Below are 20,879 nucleotides of genomic sequence, written 5' to 3' on the forward strand. Positions count from 1 at the left end.
ACGCCTTTAATTCCGAAGGGGTAGGCAGAGGTGCACATTATGACACGTAATGCCACTGTGGTGGTGGTGTGTGACTGTATCCGAGTTATATGTACTTTCTAAGAATATTTAGACACCACCGACAAGCGATGAAGGAAAACATCGTGAGGACACCTGGGCTTATAATTTCTAATTATTAGTTTGAAATCTAACCGGCAGCGGCGGTTCTATTTTGTTAGTATTTCCTCGTCTAATGCTACATTCAACAGCACTTCAGACTAAACTAGACTAAGTAATCAGAGACCTTCAGACATAATTGCTTAAAAAGATAACAGTAAGTGGCTAATGCTAATACAGATAATACAAAAATATCTTCAAAACGCTAAAAATACTGAGCAAATAGTGGAAATGACTACTGTTATCTTAACCTAATGTAATAAAGCCTGAGACTGTTTGGATGAGCGCGCTAATCTTTGCAACTACCAGACGGAATTAAGAATTTATTTTTGGAGCATAACCGACTCCTTGGGCAAGGGCATTTGGTCAAGGTCTTTTAGACTAAAAAGGACGTTTTTGGGACGCTATAAAGTTCAAATCTGTACTTGATAATATATATTATAAAGTTGAAGAGTTTGTTTGAACGCACTTATCTCCGGAACTACTGGTCCGATTTGAATAATTCTTATTGTGTTGGGTGGTCCATTTATCGAGTCTACAGGCTATAAAAAATCACACTACAACCAACAAGATTCGAGTAGAGTGAGTGAAACCGCGCAGGAATAACCCGTAAAAATTAATGTCTGTCAGTCAGAACTTGAGTGAAGCTGGAACTTGGGGATTTCAGTCCAAGGCTTGCTTAGGAATGTGGTCAGGATCCATTCGGAGCGTGTGGCCAATCCATCCCCACTTGTGGCGCTTGATCTGTCGATCGATCGGGGTTTCATGGCGTATTCGAAAATCTCTACATTGGATAAGGTCTCGTTAATTTACATGATCACTTACTTTCAATTCATCTATATTTAATATGTCAATGTAAGACATTGCTGTATCAATGTGTCAATCCAATGTTTGTTAGTGCTCTCCCAACCGATGTTGTAGAAGACTTGAAGTTGGCGTGAGATGTGCTTGGTCACCTTCCACGTTTCGCACTCATAGAGCAGTACCCTTAGTATGAGTTTGGCTTTACGTTTAAACTAATCAAATCAAATCAGCTTTATTGTGGACCATAGGTATGCAATCGAAACGAGAGCGCGTCCCGCGCTCTGATTGGTTGGTTTATTCGAGCCGGCCAATCATATCTCTCGTTTACTTTAAACGTAATGCAAACTCGTACTAAGGGTACAGAACAAATTTTTCTTTTAAGATTTTTACATAAAAATGACACAAAAAAATTACCTAATGGTATAAAATTTTAATGAAACCAAATATCAGTGACTTAATATCATTATCAAAACAAAAATATATCACGATGTTATTTTGTGTACATTATGACTGATTTCTACGACAAAGATAGTTAACTGTATTCTCAACAATTAAGCCAAAGAGTTTCTTGATAAAAACATTAGTTTTATGAACACAAAATCACGATGAATTGCTATTTTATATAGGCACTACTATTTATATTACAAACGGTAGCAATTAGAGGAAGACACTCGAGTTATATATCTGTCTTGTAACAATTCAGTACAGCGTGGCCTGCCAATAGTGAAGCACGGTGTTTCAATGTGAGATCAAAAATAAATGTGTTTGAGAATTTATTCTTAAGTGTAATAAATAATCGTGTGAATAAGTTTATTTTATTTTTTGTAAATGTAAGTATGATTTTGATTTTTAAAATGTAGTTTTGATAGTATTAAATTATTGTTTTTAATTTGGTATAGTGTACTACATATTTGAGTTCGTTTATTTTATTTCCTACATGATAAGCGTCAAACTAACAGTGTTTGTAAATTTGGTCATGATAATTATTCTAATTGTTATTTAACGCACAAACAAAATCATGCGCACGCGATTAATATATGTATGTGATGTAATAACAATAGTAACGGTACAATGACATTAAACAGATTTACCTTAATTTAAATGACGTATTTTTATAACTTTTTATAGGGATTAAAGGTTTAAAAAATATGCTTTGGGAAGGTACTTTATTAGCTTTATCTTTCGTGTAATGAAAATCTGTTATACTATGTATTTATATCTCAGGAACGGCTAAATCACTTTGGCTGATGGACATAGGATTTTTTTTATGCATTTTCATAACATCTTACGGAAAAAAGGTAGGTAGAAACTAGTACTAATTAAGAAATAAGTTAAGGGCAATGCCTAAGAATGATAAAATGTTGATATTCAACAATGGATGTCTCTCGGCTGATGATGATGATGATGATGAATGAATGAATGAATGCCTAAGAATATTATTAGTTATTTATTAGTTCTTTAAATATATTATGAAGGTTTTAAAACACACTCCCATACAATTGCATAAAATAAGTTTCACTGGATCGATACGAGATGGCGTTAGTTTGCGATTGCTATTTCTGACTACGATTAGAACAATCCGAAAAAAAAACTGTTTATTTTCCTATTTTTCAAGGTTGAAAGTGTTTTTGTTTTATTTCTCCCACTGTTAGTATAGTAATACCAATAATTAATTACCAATGTTTGAGGAAAAATATTTGGTATTTGATCTCCAGCTTGAGTAAAAATATAAGTAACTACTTTAGCACTAGATAAATAAAATGGTTTTCTAGAAAATCATGAGAGACTATTCTTTCAGCTGTAATTATAATAATTATACCTCTAAATTGATACCCAATGGGTTGTTCAACAACAAAATCTGCAAACAAAAAAAACACACACACGTTGTGTGTGTGTTTTTTTTCACTAAAGTCGTAGTGGCCTAGAGAGTTTAAGACGTCAGCTTCTCGTGCATGAGCGTGTGGGTTAGAAACCTACCAACAGCAAGTACCAATGTGACTTTTTCCGAGTTATATGTACTTTCTAAGTTTATTTAAACTCTACTGACAGACGGTGAAGGGCCACTACGACATTATATTGCAAGAAATGAATAACTGCAATAGCTAAAATCCTCTGAACCATTTTAACTGAGATCTCAAAGTGCAACATGATCCATCAGTGGTCTTCCACGTGCTGTTGATGATGGTGAAGATGATACCTATTACATAATTATTTTTTTATGGTTTCCTCACGAAGCAGTTTAACGATGTAACTAATAGTTTCTGATGATGATGACGGTGGTATTTTATTACAAGCTTTTATTTAACTAACAATGATAGGTATGCATGACTATTTCTAAGTTATAAGTGAGGTTACTGCAGGCCAAATTACCCGCCTCCTGCCGGAGGTTGTACGCGGGGATCGTGCGGTCCATGGCCCTCTACGGCGCCCCTGTATGGGCCCCGAGTCTGATGCGGCGGCCAGCTCGGGCGCTACTTACGTCCCAGAGGGTCATGGCCATCCGAATAATTGGATATCGTACGATCTCCGGGGAAGCGGCGAACCTCCTTGCCGGATTGCCGCCATGGGATCTGGAGGCAAAGGTGCTTGCGCGCGTCTTTAGTTTGCACGCCGACGCGCGTTGCCGGGGCGAAACTCCGCTGCCGCGCCAGATTAGTGCGTGGCGGGACGAGCACGGCGTGATTCATGGTGGAATGGCAGCAAGACTGTCGCAACCGAGGGCTGGGCTCGCTGTCATTGCAGCGGTAAGTCCCCTCTTTGAGGAGTGGCTAGAGAGGCGCCACGGCGTCCTCACCTACCGCCTGACGCAGGTGCTTACCGGACATGGAAGTTTCGGTAGGTTCCTGTTTCTGATTGGGCGGGAGGAAACGCCCGGGTGTCATCACTGTGTGGACCGCCCGGAGGATACGTCACGTCCGGCATTGGTTCAGACCATGGTGCGGAGCGAGGGGGACTGGGATGCCGTCTCCTCCTTCTGCGAAGCAGTCATGCTAGCTAAGGAGGAGGCGGGGCGCGTGAGAGAACGAACCTCTTCACGCCCCAGCCGTCGCGAGAGACACTCCGGGCGTCGGGGATCGCGAGACGATCTCCGGCCACCGTAAGTGCGGGTCTGCGGACGGTGAGCAAGGGTAGCTCGCCGCCCGACCAGAACCAACCCGTGCGTGCGGCGCGTCGCGTTCCGCGCGCGCCTCAAAGAGCCCTCAGACCACCACAGATGGGGCCCGATAGGGCTGAAGCTTAATCCGGAGCTGCGGACTACCTAGCGGGTTTACCGGGGCTCAGGCTTGACAAGCATGAAGGAACGGGGTGGTTTATAGTCATAAGAGTCTGACATTTGCCCTGGCGAGAGAAGTAATTGGATGATTTTCCCCCCTGAAAAAAATTACCCCTCTTCCCAATCTTATTAACCCCCAAAAGGCCGGCAACGCACTTGTAACCCCTTTGGTGTATCGGTTATCTATAGGCGGCAGCGATTGCTTGCCATCAAGTAATCCGCCTGCTCATTTACCTGTTCATAGCATAAAAAGTTATATGCTCAGATTATTTAGGCACCACTGACTAATGGTGAAGGAAAACATTGTGAGGAAACCTCCAACCCGCATTGAGCAAGCGTGGTGGTTAATGCTCAAACCTACTCCGCACTAGAAGAGGCCCTAGATCAGCAATTACCACTTATAGGCGGTGGATGTGATGTGTGTGAAACGAAATTTTGCAAATGTTTTTTGAAGCAGATATCATCAACCGATTGAGCTGAAACTTTATATATGTTACGGTAAGAGTGAATAATTGAAAATTATTAATAATTATGTACTATTATTAATAATTACTGAAACTCGAGGTTAAAGTGATGATAGTAGTAGTGATAAATGTAATAAGTGGCCAAGATGTTATTTTTATTTCAATTGAAACGACAATATATTGTACTTGCACAACAAATATTTGTTGAATTCTATGATAATACTTTAAAAAAAAATATTTGTTGAATTTATAGGTGCTACAGAAGATTTACAGGCAAACCAAATATGATTGTTGATGATTGCTTCTAGGATTCGTGTTTATTTTATTATTGAAAAAAAAATATTTTTTTTTACAATTTTATGTACCACGAAAGACTTTCTTGCATAAGTTTGATGGTAGATTTGATTTTTAAGGAATTTTATTGTTAATTTTGTGATAAATGTGCCTTGTTTGGCGAGGCGAGAAGGAGTGTCAGTCTTTGTCATAATACTTTCTTACAGACTAAAACTACGTTGTTGGTAGGTAAATCCCCGGTAAAACCGCCTACTCCGGTTCTCGAATCCGAAGTTTCGTTTAATCTTCGGCCGTAGATTTTATTGATTTACTTACTAATAGAAATACTTGAAATTACGTTTTATTTTTAATTTCATGTCAAAACTTGTTTATTTATCTTCATTTCATTCGTTTATTTTTGGTCACGAAAGTTCTCAAAAAATAGAATTGTATTATGCAATCTGCGAAGTTTCGGACGAAACTTCGTTTTTCGTTGAATTAGAGTAGGCCCTTAGGCATCAGCCCTACTGGGCCCCATCTTGGTCAAAAAACAATGGGTTTATATTTATTTTATTACTTTCACCAATATGTATCGTGAATTATTAATAATTACTACAAAAAGTAATAAATTTCGACCGATTATTCACATTTACCAAATGATGTGATTATTATTAATAATTTTGTAAAATTATTAATAATTTTCAATTAATCAGATTTATCGTAACATATACACGTTTAGTTTGCACGTCCATAAATGTTTAGCTTAATTTCAAAACAAATTATCTAAAAGTTGGTTGTAAGATTAGTTAACCGAAATATCTCGTATTTTATTTACGCTAGGAATAGCAAATGTGTATAGGTAAACCGAAAACATACGAAAGCTACTATGCTATTTACTGATTCTCTGCTCAACGAAAACAGTAGCTGTAGCTATAGATAAATCCGAGCGTGCTTTATTATTAGTTGCGAAGGCCAAATTTGTTGTGATACAGTTATTTCAGTGATTTCGTGCTTTGAATACGTGAACAATTGTTTTAGACTAACTGTAAACTAGTTATGTATAGTTTGTTAAATGTTACAATGTTACTTGTTTAGCCAGCATTGGAATTTCAGAGTTTTTTTTTTTTTAGTTAATACAAACTCAAACTATTTATTGCATTCATGTGTATATTTGGATAATACATTATTAGGCACATTTGTCTCAACATGAAACCCGGTTAGGGCACGGCAACATACCCTTTTGACACTGTATACAATCCTTCGCATAAAAATTGATTAGACATTATTACATAGACATAACTCATAGCACAATTTTGGTGGATAAGTACCCTTAACTCTTTAACCGCCACGTCGGACACTGATGACCGACGCTTAGCAAACGAAAAAAGGTCTTTAACTAAATCTTTTCTCTTTACAGATGAAGCACAAAATAATCACCAGTATTTGTATACTAAGTCTATTAATATCAAGCGAGGCTCTACGGATTCTAGTATGTTATCCTATGACGTCCAAGAGCCACAGTATCTTAGGCTATGGTATCGTCAATCGACTGCTGGAAGCTGGACATGAGGTAGTGTACTTTAAAATAATGTGGAATGTATTAGATTTATTTTTTCCCTGCAACCAATTTTCCGCAAAGTAACCTACGCAATTAAAAATGTCTTTTTATCAGTTATGTTTCATTAATCCCAAAATTGTACAATATAAGTAGATTGTTTTAAATTTCAGGTAGTTCATATAACATCATTTCCTAATGGCAAAGTGGTACCAAACCTCACTGAAATCGATGTATCATCTATAGCAGATGTATTCAAGAAAGATGCCGATGGAGGTAGGTTCAAATATTGAACAGTATTGTAATACAGAAATTCAATTCGAACCAGTAGTTCTAGAGATTAGCGTGTTCAAACAAACTAATCAGCTTAATACTACTAGTTTTAAGTTTACTACAACTGCACGCACGTTGGTGCGGTGGCTGGGCAACTGGCTGCCGTGCGACGTGTCGCGGGTTCGATTCTCGCACGGAACAACTCTTAGTGTTTTTTTTTTTTTTTTTTTTTAATAATAATAAAATCCTTTATTTGTTTTCTACAAAAATAAACTTTACATAAGTGTGATCCACAGATTCTTGTTTCGGGTCTGGGTGTCATGTGCTGTTGAAGTTGTATGTTTGTAAACGCACCCACGATACAGGAGAAAATCGTAACGTGGGGCAACGTTTTTTAAAAAAGAAAAAAAATAAGTTTGTTATCAGTATTTATTCATTCCTTACCTAAATATTAATTTCCAGTTGAAGCATTCAAATTGAAAAACTTAATCGGAAAGGGCAACTTTGGGGACTCCGCTCTGTTTTTGTATTACGTTTATACAATACATAGAAACTTTTTGGAAGAGCCCAGTGTTGTGAAATTGTTCAGTGACCCCAAAGAGAAGTTTGACGCTGTTGTTCTGGAGTGGTTCTTCAATGAAATGAATGCTGGGTATGTTTCATAGTTTATTACTGGGTTTTTTTTTCTGGTATAGGGCTAACAGCTAAACTACATCACCTGAACCTCTACCATGAATTTGAAGCAATAGTATTTGTTGATAGTCGCTAGCAACGACATAATTTTTTTATATGTCAATTTTTAGTTCCACGGGTGACCAGCAGAGACGTTGTAAAATTTGACATACAAAAAATTTACGTCGTCACTAGCGATAAATACTATCGCTTCTAACTCATGATAGAGGTACTGGTGGTACGCAATCAGCACTATCTATAGACACCCAGAACATCACAGGAGTTAGAAATACGTTTCCAGAGTGTTAGTCTCTTCCTCACTGAAAACCAGCTCGTTCCAACTTCTGCTCCATACCGGGGTCGCAGAATAATACATGGTAGTCTTAGCCACGTTCATACGTTTGTTAATAATAAGCTCATCACGTACTACAGTAAAATTAGAAACCTAATTCTGATGCTAAATGATCAGACTTTCTTCTTCTTCTTCTCTATCGTTTCTCTCTTGGTCCCGTTGAGGCGGCTATATTTGTATTGGAGGTAGATGCTGCTTTTCTCGCCATCTACCACCATCTTTCCCTATTTCTGGTCTGTCTGGCGCAGTTTGACATAGGGTTTCACATAGCCGATTTGACTTGGTCCGTCCAGCACATAGATGATCTGCCTCGTGATCTGGTTCCCTCTACTTTCTCCTGATCAGATTTTGGCATAGAGATAGTCTCGTACTGATGTATAGCTCGTTTGCAAAAAAGAACACCAAATCTATCTAATAATTCCATGTTCTTCACAGAATTCCAGCGCTGTTCAACTGTCCTCTAATCTGGGTATGTTCGACGGAGCCTCACTGGCAATCCATGAGAGTGATGGATGGGATCACTAACCCAGCCTACACTCTAGACATATTCACACACAACAAGCTGCCCTTGAACTTCTGGCAACGTGCTGAAGGATTGTGGAAGGTTGTGAAGAAAGCTGCCCAGGTGTAAGTAATATAGTTTCGTCTTTTTACATATTTTTCTAATACGACACGCAGCCCTACAAGCCTGTAGGCTGTGGGGCGATGCTGCGTCTGTACACGCTGCTCATAATGAAGAGTCGCCCTGTGATTCGAAACTAGTAGAGCATTTTTCAAAATATTTACTTGAGTAAAGCATTGTCTTTAGTTAAATTCCTGCGATAGTTATTATAATGTTGTATATACTGTTATCGTACAATGCAGTTAGATATGCAGTGCCATATCTAACTGCATTGCTCTGCGCTACATTGCTCTTTGATAAACTAAAGCATGCAAGCTGAGATCACTGACCTGCTTGCCAAGCTTAGAATGTGGTAAACTTTGCACAGTTAGTGACAATACAACAGTAGAAGTGGACTGATGATGAGCATGACCTAATTTTCCCTGATTTTTTTTTTATAATATTATTAGTTCTTCACGGACTCTTGGTCTGTGTCCTTGTCATACATTTCTTCACAATAATAACCTAATCAGTAATTGTATAGTGCTATAGCCTATGTTACACAATACAATCAACCCTGAAGATAAATTCACTTACTACGAGCGCTCCCTTAATCTCCCTCTTCTTTTTTTCCAGGCTAATTCTCAACCAGTTTGAAAAACGGGCGTACTATTCTATATACCCTGAGATCGCGGCCAAGCGAGGTGTGTCAATGCCTTCATATGAAGAGGCGGTATACAATGGATCCTTCATGCTGATTAACGCTCATCCGTCCATTGGAGGAGCCATAAAGCTCCCTCAAAATTCAGCAAACATCGCTGGTTACCACATAGATAAACTGAAACCTTTACCGAAGGTAGTGTATAAATAAATAATAATATATAATAATCCTGTGACTCCTCTGGTGTTGCGGGTGTCAATGGGTGGCGCTGATCGCTTACCATCAGGTGACACTTATGCTCGTATGCCCACTGTTCCAGAAAAATCCTCTTTAGGTCTTTCTTTTTAAGAATGGAATCAATTTATTTGCTATAAGTTTTAAATTTCATGTTATCAAGTATGTAGTTACAATGGAACTAGCAACGTTTTGTTAAAAGTTTCGAAAACAAATAAAGATTTAAAAAGTGTAATCTTGAAGTTGGTTTTACAGACGTTTGTTGGAATAATTATTACAAGTAAAATAAAACGTCTAAAGATTTTTATTCATATTAACTTTATTATGATTATATCTGAGAAACTAAAACAATAACTTGGCAGACCAGACTCAAAAAGAATAAAGTAAAAGAAATAATTCATTCATTCTTTGAAAAATATACTATGTAACTAATAAGTTAAAGACAGACAAACAGAATAAAATATTATTTGACTTCCTTAAACGATGAACAAAGACTCTACTGCAGTGCACATGTACGGACTAACCGATTAAGTAATCATTTGTATTTGTATTCTATAAGTGTAGACATCCTTTATCTAAAGTATCTAATACTTAGACTTATCTATCATGTGTTGCATATTTAAATAACCAGTAGTAAATAATTACTCATATAAACTCGGTAAATAGTTAGCAAGGGAAAGCAAACATAACATTTTTTTTAAGTAGGGAAAATCATCCAACGGCTTCTCCCACCTTGGGCGAGGCGAGCGGGAGTGTCAGACTCTTACTGACTAAAAACCACCCCGTTCCTACTCCTGCTTTTCCAGCCGGAGCCCCGGTAAACCCGCTAGGTAGTCCGCAGCAAACATAACACATACCTTCGTTTCTCTTAATATTATAACAAGGTCAAACAGTTTAGAAAAACAAAATCAAGCAAAACACATTTTTCCACACCTTTTAACTTCGAAGCCATAAAAAAATATTATGTTTAGCCTTTACACAGTACCGTACATCACCAACTCGGTTAATACGTAATCACGCCATTTCCCACGGGCAGAATAAAATGAACGTTTGAGCTTAGCCAAAAGCAACACGCTCTGAATTTATTCTCTCTAATCTTTCCAACCGCTCAAAGGACTTAATACAACAATAGGGAATCAAGCGCTACGTTGTGTCTCCGAGGATTTTTATCCAGCTCTGCAAATCTGCAATCTTATGCTGTAGATTGCTTGGTTTAACTTCATCTGCTTACTGCAGCGGAACTAATTTGTTTGCATAGCACGTGCTAAACGTTCAGTCTGTTGGTCCAAATATTAGCGGGGAAAATCCTCTGGGAAAGTCGTTGGTTTCATTTCTGTATCTTTGCAGCTGGTTCATTATTTGAGAATGTAATATTTTGTTTAATTTGTAGTTTAGATTAAAAAAATATGAAAAGTACTCATGAACGTATATAGGGTTTAGGTGCCATTATTCTGCTTTTATTCCAGCTTCTTCGAAACATTCAATTTGAAATCGAACAACTGTTTCTCATATTCATTTTGAAAATCAAAATCTTTAAGTAGTTATTTGTCGTGCGACAGAGTCATTATTATACACATAAGAAGTCACTTTTTATCGTCATCACTAGCAAAGTAGTTAATGCTAGCTAAATGTGATTTTTTGATGATTTTTAGGATCTGCAAAAAATAATGGACGAAGCGAAACACGGCGTCATTTACTTCAGCTTGGGATCTATCGTCCAAAGCGATGGCATGTCTGAACAGATGCAGAAATCTCTTCTGAATATGTTCAGTAAATATAAGCAGACTGTCATCTGGAAGTTCGAGAGTGACATGAAGGACAATGTACCTGCTAACGTTCATCTTGTGAAATGGGCTCCACAGCAGAGTATATTAGGTGAGAAAAATCTTCTGTCTACATTATACCAGATTTAAATATCTTAAATACAAAATACTATGAATCATATTTCTTAAGTAGAAATATCGTACTTTAAACGTTCTCCTGATTCTTAACAAATCAGATTTTAACACACACACACACACACACAACGTCACGCCTTTTATCCCCAAAGGGGTAGGCAGAGGTGCACATTACGGCACGTAATGCCGCTATACAATGTACATTGTATAGCGGCATCAGATTTTAAGTTTTTGTGAATCCAAAAATGTGGAAAATAAAGAACATTAAAAAGGACAAATAAAAAAGTAATATAATATACATCTTTATCCACTAGTTACTTGAATTAAATACTTACTTCATTTTCAGCCCATCCTAACCTCAAACTGTTCATCACACATGGCGGTCAGCTATCCACATCAGAAGCCATACATTACGGAATACCTTTAGTTGGTATCCCAGTGATGGCTGACCAAGTCCTCAACATGATTTCCGTGGAGAACAAGGGCTTTGGAGTCAAGGTCACCTTATCTGAAGACATGATACCAGAACTTGATGCAGCTGTCAGAAAAGTACTGACTGATGACGCGTAAGTTGATGATTGCTGATTACTTCAATCTCACACAGCAACGAACCGATACGACCTTCAAACCTTCCAAAAAATATCGTATTCCTTTTTAAAAGGTCGTCAACGTAACTTTGTCTCTTCTGGTGTTGCAGGTGTTCATGAGCGGTGCTGATAGCTTACCATCAGGTGACCCGTCTGATCGTTTGCCCTCTATTCTATTCCATAAAAAACCACAGAATAGAAAAATTCTGTGACTTCAAAGACGTAATTATTTTGAACCTAGTTGTCTAAAAAATTGGCTGTCCTAAAGTGGTCATTGTAACTTCCTTGACATGTCTTTCTGCCAATAAGAGTAAATGTATTTGGTAATTGAATTCAGTCAATAAATTTATTGATAGCTACAGTGACGTTTAATAAATAAAATATTTCTGCGGTATTAATTCAAACATTAAACCAGTTAGACTAATAATAATTACCCTCGTCAACGCATTTCTAGTTTGACCACATTCGTACTTTTATCATAATACACACACAAGACAAATAATTGGGACGAAACTCATATTTTTCCATTTCAATTTTCAGATACAGAAAAAAAGCCAAAGAAATATCAGACCTGTTCCATGACCGTGTGATGACACCAGGCGCTGCTGTGCCATATTGGATAGAATACGTTGTGCGGACGCATGGTGCTCGCCATCTCCGATCCCCTGCAGTCGATGTCCCACTGTATCAAAAGCTTTACTTAGATCTAGCAGCATTCATAGCTGTAGTTGTAATTGTACTCAAAAAGGCTGTGAAATATTTAATGAAGAAGAGAAATAATAAAAAAGAGAAGAGTCATTGATATCTTCTTGGATTATTTGTTTGTTTTATTTTCTCGTGGTATTCTTAGGTGGGGCGAAATGGCAAATATTTTTCATTTGGTTTCGTTTAAAAAGTAATTTAATTATTATTGTACTAGGTAGCAATAGATACGGTTTAACTACATTGGTGACAAAATGTGTATTGCGTTTAGTTTTTTATCAGGAGTCAGCATCAGTATTAATTTTCAGTAATGGCTGTTGCATTACAGACTTACACTGTGATTGATTCAAGGTGCTGACCAAAGACTTCTGCTTCGATGTCAGATTGAGTTAGGTTATTATCGTGTATTTAAACGAGTTCAGTAACATTCATTCAGAGAAAAATATTTTACTTTGGTTATTTTGCCTAAGCCAGGCATCAATCTCCAAGAAAATAATTATTTAATTGTTCAGAATATCAATACGCAATTAGGCATAATAGTAGGCAGAAAATGCCAACGGCATTATGCCCACCCATTTATTAATGAGCATAAAGATTTTTAAACAAATAAAAAAACCGCTTTCTAAATTGAGCATTATATCTTAAATCACAAACAGACCAAAAAATCAAACCGTAATATGAATGAACAAGAGCCTACCATACGATAACACAGTACTACATAATTGAATCAACAACACTGTCAGCAATATCAAACTAGGTAGCATTCAAGGTCAAAATTAAGCTCCGTATTCAATAGGTAACAATTGATGTCATCCGTCATCCATGATATTCAACATACGGCAGCGTTGCACGTCTTCGTGTGACGTTGCTAACCGAAGCCCAACATAATGCGTACCTTCTAACCTTCAAGAAAAGAGCATACCTCCTATTTGAAAGGCCAGCAACGCACCTGTGACTCCTCTGGTGTTGCGGGTGTCCATGAGCGGCGCTGAACGCTTACCATCATCATCAGGTGACTCGTCTGCTCGTTTGCCACTTATTCCATAAAAAAACCTTGTTGTTTTTGACGGTGCGAGGTGGTGCAGAAGACTTAGAATGCAACGAAGAAGTAAGTGCTTCTTTAACCAACAATCATTCTTCTGTTATCATGTTGTCGTCGACTGCGAGCAAAATGTTGTATATATATACAGACGACGTTGTTAAACGAAAGTCGCTGTGGGTATAAAGTGAAACCTCGTCCCCACTAGGAACATTTGTCGAGCGACACTGTTGAAACTATTCTTTGCCGCACAGTCAACAATGTCGCGGCGATGTCGTCCAACGTCTCTCGACATCACTCGACTTTGGGTTAACATGTCTCTCGACTTTCCTAGTGGAGACGAGGCTTTAACAAGTACAAAATATCGCGACAAATGTTGCCCAATGGATACGATGCTTTAGTTGCTAGGCAACAGACATAAGTGCATACAGCATCACGCATCATTGCCTCGCCAGTCAACCGTTACATCAATTGAACAATTGGTCTGAAACGATACAGTAACATTGTGATGGGCTTGTTATTCATTCTGCAGAGAGGTAGAGGAGTATGCTAGTTTTAAACTAACTCATAAAAACGAAGTTTGATTTTTATAACATGACATAATAATACGTCTCATATGACCCAAAGAGTAAGGAAAAGTTGCATATATTATTATGAAATAAAATACACAATTTTCACTAGTTTTGTGACGAGTCAATTCCCAGATTTTATAGTCACCATCATCATTATATCAGCCATAAGATATCCACTGCTGAACATAAGCTTCCCACAATGATTTCAAAGCCGGTTTGGAAGCGACCAGGGGAGCCCCCAGATTTTATAGTATGAAAATTTAAATTGACCTTGAACCTGTGCCTAAACCGTCTTGCTCAGCAGTCTAATAAAGTAGTTTTACTCAAAGAAAGAAATATGATTTACTGAATGAACCGTTTGTTTATGTACCTTACTTTAATCGAAGTGACCTTGGTCTTTTTGGTAAGTAACGACAGCAAAAAAGTGCTACGTTTATGCTTTTTTATTATTTTAAAAGTCACAACAAAAGCATTATTATTATTATGTTATTGGGTAGTTCTTCGAAATTTGATTCTTCGACTGATTCATATGGCCAAAATTTAATTCCACTTTAAGATCTGTAACACGTGTTCATATGAAAATAGGTATACCAAATAACGTATATTCGAATGAGGGACTCGTTATTAAAAAATAGTTTTCGAGATATCGACCTTCGAATATTTTCTGCCCAGATGAATCAGAAATTGTTACAGATGAATCTGTTGAACAATTGAAAATTGTATGTAAATGAGCTCTGTATTTATTTTAATTGTTAGCATACCATTTTCGATTACTTTCGCACAGATAAGTCACGAGCATTCATCATCACGCTTGCTCAGGGCGGATTAGCAATTTCAGACTCATATTAATTACATTCCTCAAAATAAAAGTTTTTAAATTGTAACTATAACATTTATAGCTAAATTAATTTAAAAATAAGACTAGTAAAAAAATGGACAACGCAACAAGAGCATTATTTTATGATTCATATGCGGTTTTGACCATACGAATCAGGCACAGATGAATCAGGATTTTGCTTACAATCATGCATAACTCATCGTATATACAGACTTCATTCTTATCATTTTTCTACACGAATGTATAACCAAAAAGCTTCACTCGAAACATAGATTGAAGTTTTAAAACTGTAAAGTAAATTACAATGCCAGATCCTGCCCCACTCAATTTCATAAATGTACAAGAAAAGTAAATTAATCAAAATTTATGCAATGAAAATAGGACCCTTGGTTACTTAATAATTATTCTGATAAAGTTGCGGATAAAAAGTAGGAAATAAAAAGAATTTAAAAAACCCAAGGCCTATTTTCTGTTCCTATGGCGACCATCTGCGTTTCTTAGTACGCATACACGAGGAAGAAAACGATTTATTGAATAAAAAAAAGATTTATTAATGTAACGTGTACGGATTTTAATATGAATTTGGTTTTAATACATACTGTTAGTTAATTTAATTTTTTTATAATATATATTATAATGAATGCATATTCTAATTATTATTTCGTGTTTGAACGTTAGTGATTAAATGTAACGAAACGTCATTGGCGTGCGTGTGTCAGTTATGTCAACTTATGTCCAAAAAGTCATTATTTGACATTCGCTCTGTCTGTTCTGTTTACATTGTTGTTTCGTTATGACTATGAATTAAAAGTAGGATTACTAAAGGTGATATTGGTGATAACATTCCTGCCTTTCATAGCTAAACACCCTATGATATAAAAAATAATATTGTAATATAATATAAAGCACTTAATTTAATTATTTCTACCATTATAACTGCAATTAACTTAACCTAAAAGTGGTATTTTTTTCTTAGATTTACATAAAAACCGCAACTTCTAAAGGCTTTTAAACATGTTTTTAGTTATCACTAATAGAGCAGCAATAGAATGCTACATTTGGCATGCCTGTACAATATAGTTTTTTAGTGGGGCAAAGCTCTATAGAGATTCTGGCATTGTCATTTTATAAAATAGGCATTGTAATCAGGATGCCAAGTAAACCAAACACAGATGAATCAAATATTTACCTTAGTAACACCTGGATCTAAGCCAACCAGCCGCACGTCGGCCTCCTAGCTTGTCCGTTGTACGCCTGGTTTCCCTCCGCACAGGAACCAGACTCTCATAATTAATACCAGACCAAGTATGGGCATTCGTAGCTTACGCCATATTAATCAGTATTATACGCCGGACACTTCTTATTTATTTATTTATAATCATACTAACATAGTTATAACGACTGCATATTTTTTTGAAGAGGACAACTCATCTCCTTTCGATGTAATTATAATTTATATTTAAGTATCAAAGGGAAAATGCGAAATCGACTACTTTATTCCGGAAAATGGCAAACGGACACGCCATATGAATCAGAAGAACAAGCTTTAAAAAAAAATATTTTGTACCTAGACTGCAATTATTTAAAAAATATTATTTGTCCTAGTAACTGATATAGCTAAACTATACTAAAAAAATATTACATGCCGTTTTGTTAGTTGGTTTCAAAAATATTCCCAAAGACATCGAAGATTTTGTTTTTGAAGAACTACCCTATTGTTTTGATAGAGTAAGAAGATGAAGAAATGGTGACAGATAAGCTGAGATTTAAAATGTCAATAATATGGAGAAAACGGAATCGATAATAATACTACGACGATGTTTGAAAGAGATGGGAAAATTAGAATGAGAGAATCCCCGATTCCCAAACAACAACCCTTATATTTTTAACTCCCAAAAGGCCAGCAACGCATTTGTCGCCTCTGGTGTTTCAAGTGTCCATGGGCGGCGGCGATTACTTACCATCAGGTAATAAGAAAAAGGTAGATTTACTAGCGTCAATTATTATTTCTAAACCAATACGAAGATTGTCCCGAAATCTAAATTTCTTCTGTTTACCATACTAACAAGTTCAGATCATTAAATTCGAATTTAATTGCATACAATTAGCGTCTCACAAGATAGGTGTATAGCTGGTGTCGAACTAATAACAATTGGACGAGTTTCCAATTGATGCATTTATTAATAACCTATATTTTATTCCGTTAATATATTTTAAAAAGACCTTTAAAAATGAAATCGATATTAATACTAAGTTTAGTTTATTTTCTGTGTAACGTAGATGGTCTAAAAGTGCTAGTTTGTTTTCCATTACCCGTGAGAAGTATCAGTATATTAGGACAAAGTGTGGTTCAGTATTTAATAGAAGCTGGACATGAGGTAAGTAAAAATTTATTAGAATTACCACAGAGAGGAGTGGAAGGAAGGTAGGGAGGCCTTTGCCCTGCAGTGGGTCGATCATAACTGAAATTAATCAATCAAAGCAAATCACCAATACTGACAAGATACAACATTCAGTCACAGCTATTGTGATCATTGGATTAAACACCAAACCTCCAAAATTTACAGGCTTAGTGATCTAAAACGGTCACTCATGTAAATATGTAAATCAAAACTTACAATAAAGACTAGTGCCTAAGCAATACATCTTCAGGTTCCCCAGGAATATAAAGTGTGGATCCCACATCTAATTTAATAAAAGATAATCGTTAAAGGAATAAAAAAGGAACGAATTTCCTATTATTACCTCGTTGACTCATTGGAAAGTTTCCATTAAGGTTTTGGTTTGACTTGATTGCGCTCACAATTAGAGCTGATTGGTTAGGCTGCGATCAGTTCATGATCATCGATTGAATAGTGTCTATCGAGTGCGGTAGTTTAACTGTTTTTTTTTTTCAGATTACATACATAACAGTTTACCCGATAAAAAACCCGCCAATTAAAAATTTCCGTCAAATTGATATCAGCAGCAACATTGCTTTAGTAGCTGGTAAGTCACCTGACAACAATAAGCCTAACTAATCTTTCTTTTTTTGTACTACGCAAATTTAGTGGCCATTTTGATTATCTCTTGTTCCACTAATTTGAAAATCTCTACATCATCCAAATGGTCGAACTGAAATTGCCGATAGTTAAAACTACGTCACCAGAAATGTATATGATAAAAAATGTTTTACAGATGCTCAAATACTATCATTAGCTTATATTCTGGAGAATAAACTGGAAAATAGTTCACCACATGATATTCAATTATTTAGTCAAGAAATTGCAAGAAATACATTCAACCATGAAAACGTGACAAAGCTGTTTGAAGATCCAAATGAAAACTTCGATGTTGTTATAGCCGATTTACTAGAAACTGAATTATATTCTGGGTGAGTAGGGAAATTGCTCTTCTTTTTCTAAACATAATGAAATCAAAGATACATTACCAGTCGACACAACTTTAATGATTCCTACCCAGTTTTGGCTACGCCGTTTTGGCTACTACTTCATCTGTTTTGTGAAGTCTATTTTGATCATAATATTTGCCTTTCCAGATTAGCAGTTTTATACAATTGCCCTATGATATGGATCCACTCAATGGGGGCAAATTGGCAAGTACTGAAAATGATAGACGTTGCTACGAACCCTGCTTATGACCCAAACTACTTATCATCAAACATAAGTCCACTGTCGTTTGCACAAAGAGTCCAAGAATTATGGACACGAGTCCAGTGGCAATTTTTCAAAACGTATGCGTAAAATTCTCTATTCAGCTAGTTAAGTAATCTTTTCTTACCGTAATATACACCTCTACCTACCCCTTCGGGGATATAAGGAGTGACGTGGCATGCAAGTGAAGTCATTTTTCTTCAAGATAATGCATGTTTGCAGAATATTGACCAATGTGAACTGCAACAGATTTAATTTTTTACCAGATTCTTCACTCAACCAGAGGAACGCAAGATTTACAAAGCAGTCTTTGGTCCTCTCCTAACTAAACGTGGAAGGACGCTTCCAGATTATGAAGATATTATATACAATGCTTCATTGGTATTTGCAAATGAACATGGAGCTGCACATAATATACCAAGTACTCCACAAAACTTTAAATTCATTGGTGGAATCCATATTGAGGAACCTGTGAAGCCACTGCCAAATGTAAATAGAAGTTTTTTTTTTTTCAAAGACATAATTATATCCCTTGTCAAAGAAAAACTGTCTTAATATTCATTTCAGGATATCCAGTGCCTTATACATACTCGTAACTCGAAGAATGGCGTCATATACTTCAGCATGGGATCATTTCTGAAAAGCAATTCTATGCCAACCAATTTAACTAAGGAAATTCTTCAAATATTCGGGGAACTTAAACAAACCGTTATTTGGAAGTTCGAAGATAACAATTTACGAGGAATCCCAAATAATGTTCATATTTTAAATTGGGCTCCACAACGAAGTATTTTAGGTATATTGATTATTAATTTTATTCTTCTTTTATTCAGCAATTCTGGTATATCGCTTAAGTCAAGTGTTGGTTATTTTGTGACTACTTATTCTTGAGGGCAAAACAGTAACTACCCTTAGTACGAGTTTGCTTTAGCGCGTTGATGCGCGTTCAGTCGCTCTGATTGGCGAGTTTATCCAAACCGGCCAATCAGAGCCAAATTCGCCCTCGTTTCGATTACTTTGTAAAGAAAATTCATATTTAAGGTAACAGTACAGTGAGTACTAATCACTGAAGTCACTTATTTATCTTTGGCACCCTTTTTCAGCTCATCCAAATGTCAAAATATTCATCACGCATGGAGGTCTATTCTCTTCTATAGAAGCCATCCACTTTGGAGTACCGATCATAGGAATACCAGTACGTTTCGATCAGAACACGAATGTCAATAAGGCAGTACTAAATGGATACGCTTCGAAAGTGGCATTGTCTTATGATCTTCCGAAAGACTTGAAGGCTGCAATTAATTTTATGTTAAATGATGATTGGTAAGTAAAATTGTGCATGCTTTATAAATAATGCCTTTATTCCTATTGTATTTTTATGGTATATGTCGGTAAACGAGCAGCCGGATCACCTGATGATAAGCAATTGCTGGGGCCCATGGACAACTGAAACACCAGGAGTGTTACAAGTGCGTTGCCGTGCTTCTGGGGGTTAGGAATTTAAAGGTTGTTGGGGAATCGGGGATTGGGAAGATTAGGGTGTAGGGTTGGTCATCTGGTAACCTCATTCGGTTTTCTCGGTCGGTTTTCTGTGAGGCAATAGTATTACTCCGGTTGAACCGGCCTATTCGTGACCTAGCATGCCTATCCCACACCTGTTTAAAAAAGATAGTACACAGTAAGTGATAGTATCGATGGTTTTGTTTCAGCTACAATAAGAAAGCCAAGGAACTCTCCTCTATCTACCACGATCGTTTAATGAAGCCAGGACCGGCTCTGGTGTACTGGGTGGAACACGTAGTGCGCACACGGGGTGCCCCTCACCTGCGCTCTCCAGCACTCCACGTACCTTTATACCAACGACTTTATCTCGATCTCTTAGCAATAATCCTGATTGCAACTTCTACATTAATCTTTTTAATATGTAGACTCTATGAACGATATCTATTTATATCTAAAAACAAAAAGGAGAAATCATGTTATCAGAAGAAAATTAGATGATTTTAGGCAACTCATTTAAGGCCTTTTGTAAATTAGAAACTATTTCGCAAAACGCAAAATTGCCCAATTTTGTTCAGCGTTTGAGACAAAGCTAAGTTTTTTTTACAAATAAGATAAAAAGAAGTATATAAAGATTATAATATTATGTTACAATAAAAACTACATTTGTAAGCAAATCCACATGTTTATAATAATAAAAAAATACCTTTTGACGCCAATTTAATAGCATTAGCGAAAATCATTAAATACCATTGCCTATAAGCTTACATT

At 36.5% G+C, this 20,879-nt stretch overlaps 2 protein-coding genes across 2 annotated transcripts; both read left to right on the top strand.

The window, feature by feature from the left end:
• The first annotated feature begins 1,622 nt into the window (after positions 1-1,622).
• LOC118278231 (UDP-glucosyltransferase 2) lies at positions 1,623-12,621 on the top strand. The gene is made up of 9 exons (XM_050700331.1): positions 1,623-1,790; positions 6,389-6,541; positions 6,700-6,802; positions 7,262-7,451; positions 8,259-8,450; positions 9,061-9,280; positions 10,972-11,194; positions 11,564-11,783; positions 12,345-12,621. Exons 2-9 carry the CDS (start codon positions 6,389-6,391, stop codon positions 12,604-12,606), a joined length of 1,563 nt encoding a protein of 520 aa, XP_050556288.1. The 5' UTR covers positions 1,623-1,790; the 3' UTR covers positions 12,607-12,621.
• A 4,707-nt stretch (positions 12,622-17,328) lies between these two features.
• LOC118277897 (UDP-glucosyltransferase 2-like) lies at positions 17,329-20,609 on the top strand. The gene is made up of 7 exons (XM_050700057.1): positions 17,329-17,333; positions 18,092-18,328; positions 18,494-18,688; positions 18,875-19,097; positions 19,176-19,404; positions 19,712-19,931; positions 20,318-20,609. The coding sequence occupies exons 1-7, from the start codon at positions 17,329-17,331 to the stop codon at positions 20,607-20,609; spliced, it is 1,401 nt and encodes a 466-aa protein (XP_050556014.1).
• The last annotated feature ends 270 nt before the right edge of the window (positions 20,610-20,879 follow it).

This window comes from Spodoptera frugiperda, chromosome 18, assembly GCF_023101765.2.
Source record: "Spodoptera frugiperda isolate SF20-4 chromosome 18, AGI-APGP_CSIRO_Sfru_2.0, whole genome shotgun sequence".
NCBI lineage: Eukaryota > Metazoa > Arthropoda > Insecta > Lepidoptera > Noctuidae > Spodoptera > Spodoptera frugiperda.